We start from the raw sequence: 7,353 nt of genomic DNA, 5'->3' as shown, positions 1-7,353 counted from the left end.
AAGCCTTTTGGCACGAAACTGTCACTGTGCCAAGCTGGATCTGTTGACACCTCCCCCTGCTGCGCCGCCACACCCATCTCAGCGCACCTCGGTCTGCCAAACTACCAAACTGAGTGCGCCTCGGGTTGCGCTGCTCGAAACTAGCTCTGGAGGGGGTTCACCACCCTGCGCTGCGCCGGGAAACTAGAACCCATAGAGTTGTCTGTATTAATCATAGAACTAGAACAAGAGTAGAACAGACATTCCCATTCAAATCAACATACGTAGCACTGCCATAGCAACTGTTGTAGCGGGCGAGCACTCATAAACAAACTGACTTGTCACACACTCACTGTGGTTAAGTTTTGCAGTAACAATCAAATAAGCAGTGGAGTATACAGGTGGGGGAATAATCAATGGGGACGTGGATGATTCGGCATCAGTTCACAAATGTCAATAATCAATTATCTAAATTTTTATTAATGCTGTGATGCCGACGTGAATAAAAGAGATGGAACTCAACCGCAAGAGCAGTACAACACCCAGATAGTCTACAGCGCGGCACACGCTAGAGTTAACTCATAATTTACCTTCACAAAAAGCAGCAGTTGTTAGCTTGTTTTAATTAAATATCAAAATACATTAGCGGGACGAATGTCAAGTATGTTGTGAAGACTTTATATGTGATCACCAAGAGACTTAACGTTACTGGATCAGAGCAGTGATCAGCAGAAATGTAAACCAACAAGACCAGTTTGAATTAAGTGTTTTAAACGATGACTAAACAAGGCAGTTAAGCTAACGTTAGTCTGAGTTTGATGAAAGAGAGAAACTTGGATTGGTTGACAGAAAGTGTTTTGTGTCGGAAAAAAGGTGTCCATCAATGTCTGTTGTCACCCTAAAAACTAACAACAATCACCATTTTTTTTGTATTAGGAAAATGCCGAAAAGCAAAATAGAACTATAGTACATGATGTGGTTGTTCACTATAACATACTGACACAGTATAGTATGGTATAGTAAAGTATAGTGAGAGCTGCTGCAACAGGTTGCTGACTGCTCAGTGCCCAAAAGTGGTAGCTGTAGTAGGGTTAAAAGTCAAAGGACCATAAAGTACAGAAACTATTAAACAATTAGTAAACTTAATGAAAATGTCTAATTATCCTGTTATCAATTAAATGTTTGTTAGTTTTTAAATAAAGGTTCCAATTAGCAGCTGGTTACTACCATACAGTTGCTGGGGTTCATATCATTGGAGGTTTTGTGTTAGCTAGACCAAGTGAGCATATTTCAAACATTATTTTTTCCCTTATATGTAGTAAATTATTGAAATTTGATTGAAAAGACTGTTAGTTGCAGCTGTACAATCAGACAAAACATGTAAAAAATGTGTTTTGCTAGAGTACTAGTGAGTACAAGGCAGAGCTTATGAAAAGACTTGCTTCAGAGAGGAAAAAACAGGAGAGGCAGAGAGGGGGTCTGAGGTGATTCTTGAACTGAAGAGAGGAGTCTGTACAGTATTTGTGTCATCAACTCAATCCTTCACTTTGTCTTTGTCCTGCAGATATCTTCTCTGGTTCATCTGCAGCGCCCGGCACACCCGCCGCACCTCAGCCGTCCGTGTCGGAAGTCAGCATCCCCCCGTCGCTCGGGGTCTGTCCACTTGGCCCCACTCCTCTCCCCAAAGACCAGCTCTACCAGCAGGCCATGCAGGAATCCGCATGGACACACATGCCACACCCCTCCGACTCTGAGAGGATTAGGTGAGGACATTTTTCACAACTAGTGATGATGCATCTTTTTATTTTTCTAATCACCTGTGTTAGTAAAAACATTTACAAGTTTACTATGATGATAATAGTTTTATGAGTTAACATACACAGTCCTGCTGCTACTGTTTTTGACATACTATAGTATGAATTTTTGTGACGTACTATACGATGACTTTTTGTGACGTACTATACTATGACCTTTTTTATGACATACTTTGACTTTTTTGTGACATACTATGACTTTTTATGACATACTATACTATGACTTTTTGTGACGTACTATACAATGACTTTTTGTGATGTACTATACTATGCCTTTTTTATGACATATTATACTGTTACTTTTTTATGACGTACTATACGATGACTTTTTGTGACGTGCTACACGATGACTTTTTTTGACATACTATACTATGACTTTTTTATGACGTACTATACGATGACTTTTTGTGATGTAGTATACAATGACTTTTTGTCGTACTATTCTATGACCTTTTTTTGACATATACTATGACTTTTTGTGACGTACTATACAATGACTTTTTGTGTTGTACTATACTATGCCTTTTTTATGACATATTATACTGTTACTTTTTTATGACGTACTATATGATGACTTTTTGTGACGTACTACACGATGACTTTTTTCGGACCTAATTGTATTGCGGAGTTTTGCACAGCGGCAACTGGATCTTTGCTCTCAAACCACAAAAAAATGTGATGGCACAACAGTCTCCTTCAGTACATTATTCTATGCTTTCTTTTGATTTTCACATTGGCTAGTCATCCTGTTTAATTTGTCTTCTGATTAAATCGGAACCGTTGAAACAAGTTGTAGGAAGCCTCTGCAAGTAATTGGTTGCTGGCAGACACTCTGTGCTGCAATAAAATGGTTAATCAGCAGTGCCGTGCACTGTAGAGCCGATGCGCTGCTGGTTCTGCCGGCCTGAATAGAATATAATGTCTATAGCCTTACTGTTGTGTACAGCCTTTATAGACTGAGCTGAGTAGTGATGCGCGGGTCGACCCGTAACCCGCGGGACCCGCAAATGGACCTGCGGGTCGGGCAGCAGTGATCGTCTGTTAAATCGGTCTGTAAATGATATTTTGACATTATTGGCTATTACTGTCATGGCATCCGAAGGTACTGATGCGTTGAGCAGGTGACAGTCCGCGGTCGTTTTCAAAACACACTTGTGTCACGCACTCCAAAAGAAACTTGTTGAAACTTTAAACAATAATTTATTGTACAAAACGGGGGAAACAAACGTTGACAAAAACGGTTCCATAATTCATATTAAATTCAAAAGATAACGAAAAAACAGCTACAAGTTAGAGGGAATAGTGATAAAGTGGTAAAACTTGGCATTGATCCACAGCCTCAGACGGATGCGCTCAAGCGTGCCGTGCGCACAAGCTCAGTTGGTAGGCTATACTATATTTTCACATTTTTAACAATGCAATTTAAAAGTTTTGATTTTTATTGATAACCTACATTTACCAACAACAAAAAGACTACATTTAGCACCAAAAAAATATGTTAAAAAAAAAAAAAAAAAAAAAAAAGTAAATAAAAAAACGAATATCGAATACCAAATTTTCATAACGAATACCTACCCATAGAAACGAATATTCGAATATCCGAATATTTGGGTACAGCCCTACTATACTATGACTTTATATGACATACTATATTATGTTTTTTTTGTTTATGACATACTGTACTATGAAAATTTTTGACTATGACATTTTTATGACAGGCTATATTATGACTTTTCGACATTCAATACTATGAATTGTTATGGAATACCCTATATTTTTATGGCTTTTTTTTTTTTTTTCAATTTTCATGGCGTACTATACTATGACATTTCACCATGAATTTATTTTATGAAATATGTATAGTGTCTCAAAAAAATATCAAATATGCATGCTTTGATCTCATTAGTTTGGATGGGGGTTTTGGTTTTCTTCATGAGTGAACCCCTTATTTGAATTATATGTTGGGAGCTGCGATCACATGCCTTCCCTGTGAATTTATAACCATCTGTGCTTCTGTCCTTAAGGCAATACCTGATGAGGAATCCGTGTCCCACCTTGCCCTTCCATCATCAGATACCGCCGCACCACTCTGACTCCATAGAGTTCTACCAGAGACTGTCCACAGAAACTCTCTTTTTCATCTTCTACTACCTGGAGGTGAAACACTCTATCCACCCACTCCATGGTTGCTCCTTGACAACCTTTCTATTTACCTCCCAGTGATGTATTACAGTCTTGCTTGTTAACTTGATGGTGTATTTGACCTCGCCTCTCTCAGGGCACCAAGGCTCAGTATCTGTCTGCCAAGGCTCTGAAGAAACAGTCGTGGAGGTTTCACACCAAGTACATGATGTGGTTCCAGAGGCACGAGGAGCCCAAGACTATCACTGACGAGTTTGAACAGGTGCAGACTCACCACAGTTCAGGAGGTATTGATTGTGGTTTGTTGTTGTGGTTTCAGTTTTTGAGTGACTGTTCTTTCCGTTCTGCTGTTCCTCCAGGGCACTTACATTTACTTTGACTATGAGAAATGGGGCCAGCGGAAGAAGGAGGGGTTCACCTTCGAGTACAGGTACCTCGAAGACAGAGACCTGCAGTGACGGACAGAGGGACACGAAAGGACAGAGAGAGACAAAACGTGCTGCTGTTGACATTCCGAGACTGAACTTCAAACTGTGGATAGAGATTGTGATGTGTAGTAGAAACCCTCTCCTAAAATGGAGACTGGTGTCTGTATAGGCTGCATCTCAACGTGAAGCCCTCTCTCCTCCTGTAGCGCTTTGCTTCTGACCAAAAAACGCCCCGTGGGCCTGTTCAAATGCATCCCGCTGCACGAGCTGGGAGGGTTCTCACTAGAGATCTGCGTTTGTGCCTGTCTGTGTGCACACTCAGTATGTGGCATTAGGAAAGCCTACCCCATGCATGTTTCTCATGTTTTGTTTTCTTTTTCCGTTTCAACAAAATTCTCTGTACCACCTACCCAACATGAGCCTGGAAGCCTTTGACTTGACACAAAACAAACCTTGGATTTGATTGTTAAGTAAACTGCCCATCTTGTATTTACTGTAATTTGGTGGTTTAGAATGGGGAGGTACAGTGGACATTTAGTCATGGTGTGTAGGACTGGCTTCTTTTAAGACCCTACGATGCCTGTTGAATATGGTCACTATTAGAGATAGTGAGCGGTTATCAATAGTTTTATTGATATTGTCTTGGTCGATTAAAACGCTGATTGAGAGTGACCACAGGGCCTCTCCCTGTGACAGGGAAAGAGTCCTTATTGGACATGGATTAAATTGCTATGCAATTGAACTGGTCTCTGACTCCCTCTCTTTACAAATAAAATGTTTTTAAGTTAACCTGTCAAAGAAAATGCATTATTATGGCGCATTCATGTTTGTGACAAATAAACTTGTAAAATAAATCTTAAAAATAGGGTTTGAGACATTTATCTACTTGATGTTTGATTCTTACACCGCTGAGGGTTTTCTCATCGTCCTCAACGCAAAAGGCCACGCTAACCGTAGTGAATGTACCTGTACCCAAATCACCTCTTAATTACTCTCAAAATACACAGATAGCATTAGAAAATAAATCTGAGTTTGGTTTGAGTCAACTTCCCACCTTAAGATTTTATTCTATTTTGTTGATGTTACTTCATCCTAAAATCCACTGTGTTCAATTTACCACCTGATATTTTAAGTGAAACCCTATACAGTGAATGTGCACTGATAAACTGTTTACATGTAGAGCGAAAACACAGAAATCCTAAAAATTCTGGTGGTAGATTTAACTCATGGGTCAAGTAAGAAATGTCTCCTCTGCCGTGGTTGTTCATGTGCTACACTGAAGAACAATAAGATTTAATCTGGTGTGGGACAGATCCCACCTTTTCTTGGCAGTTTGAATGGGGAGAGTGTTAAACTGAATCAGATTTTTCCGTTTAAGCAACCATGAAAACTTAAGATCTGTACTGCAGTTAAACTTCTATGTTGTGTGTGATTAGTTTTCAGGCTTTTTTTTGGGGGGGGGGGGGGTTGGGGGGTTGGATTGAGGATGTGAAAAAAGGAAAATTCAGCAAAGTTATGAGAGATTTGCCTTTTATAGATTCTATTTTTTGGGCTTTTAAGGTTTTCAGAAAGGGATGGTCAGTTAAGAAATTGCTAAAATGTGAATTTCAAGACGTATTTACAATTTTTTCTCATCACAGTTCTGCATGGGAGATGTCATAAAACGGGGTTATAAACAGGATTGTAAAATTTCAATAAATACTTTTAAGAAATTACAAGTCAGTGTGTGGTGTAAAGTCCTGTCATTCCTAAATGGAATATGGATTCACTTATTTTAGCACTAATGTAAGATGAGCTTGGCTTTGGTTTGTTCTGGTAAACTGATGGTTTTGTGAATTTTACGAATGTGGTGCTCAAATGTCAATACTGACTTCAAGCTAATGGGCTAACATTTGATGTATGCAATAAATGTAGAGTTTTGCTACAAACAGCATCAGTTAAATGGCAACATCATTTTTTCCTTCTCTAAAGGACGACAGGACACATTGTGAAATTTTTACGTTTTATTAAAATGGAAAAATGAAAACGTAAAACCAGAATGCAGGATGAAGCACATTGTCAAGCGAATATCAAAATATATGAACACTTAACAGTGTTAAGTCCAACAGTCAATGTGCAAGGTGATGGTGTGTATTGTCTGGTGTGTGCTAGCTTCCTTCTTGACTGTGAGGAACTCCCCCATGTTAGAGAAGTATTTCTGCTTACTTTCCTCCGTATGTCATGCTCTGCTTCTGCAATGTCCTCTGTTGTGTGCAGCAAAATAAATACAGAGACTTAAGGACTGAAAACAAAATAATAAATAGATCATTGGTAAAGTGAGAATGAGCCACGAATAAGATTACCTGGAGGGATTTGGAAATTCTGGTTTTGGTGGCCTCGTTGACTTGAGTGTGCCTGGTGCTCTTCCCCAGCTGACCCAAACTAAATCCCAGGTCCTCCTGATATGCATCATCTTCAATCTGCAAATAAAGTCATGAATAATTGGAGAACCACTGATATAGTATGTTACAGAAAATGTCATAATATAGTATGTCATAAATGTGTCATAAAATTAAGCTAAAAGTCATGGTATAGTATGTCAAAAAAAGTCATAGTATAGCGTGCCAACTGTTATACTATCGGATGTAATTAAAAAAAAGTCATTGCACAGTATGTCATTAAAGGTCAATACGTACATGTATATTTCAACGTACTATACTATGACTTTTTTCGACATACTACACTGACTTTTTTCGACATACTATTGTATGACTTCTTTTTGACATAATATAAGATCTTTTTTATGAAAAACTACACTTTTTTTTGGACATACTATAGTATGTTTTCTGAAGATGAAAAAGTATCATAGTATAGTGTGTCGTCCAAGATCTATTTTTGACAACATACTATCATGTTTCTTACATGATTTTTGACGACATACTATACTATGACGTTTTTTTCATGATTTTTGACGACATGCTGTACTATGACGTTTATTCATGATTTTGGAC

General features: G+C 38.6%; 1 protein-coding gene across 3 annotated transcripts in view; it reads left to right on the top strand.

Annotated features, from left to right (window-relative positions):
• The window catches only part of cnot3a (CCR4-NOT transcription complex, subunit 3a), a 13,422-nt gene extending 8,317 nt beyond the window's left edge, over nucleotides 1–5,105 (top strand). For all 3 annotated transcript variants that reach the window (XM_050047831.1, XM_050047830.1, XM_050047829.1), the window contains 4 exons: nucleotides 1,544–1,742; nucleotides 3,818–3,950; nucleotides 4,072–4,197; nucleotides 4,295–5,105. In XM_050047831.1, coding sequence (XP_049903788.1) covers nucleotides 1,544–1,742; nucleotides 3,818–3,950; nucleotides 4,072–4,197; nucleotides 4,295–4,393 — 557 coding nt within the window. In that variant the 3' untranslated portion in view covers nucleotides 4,394–5,105. The remainder of the gene's footprint in view (nucleotides 1–1,543; nucleotides 1,743–3,817; nucleotides 3,951–4,071; nucleotides 4,198–4,294) is intronic.
• The last annotated feature ends 2,248 nt before the right edge of the window (nucleotides 5,106–7,353 follow it).

Source organism: Epinephelus moara, chromosome 6 (genome assembly GCF_006386435.1).
Source record: "Epinephelus moara isolate mb chromosome 6, YSFRI_EMoa_1.0, whole genome shotgun sequence".
NCBI classification, from domain to species: Eukaryota; Metazoa; Chordata; class Actinopteri; order Perciformes; family Serranidae; genus Epinephelus; species Epinephelus moara.
This window is presented reverse-complemented; position numbering and strand designations above follow the sequence as displayed.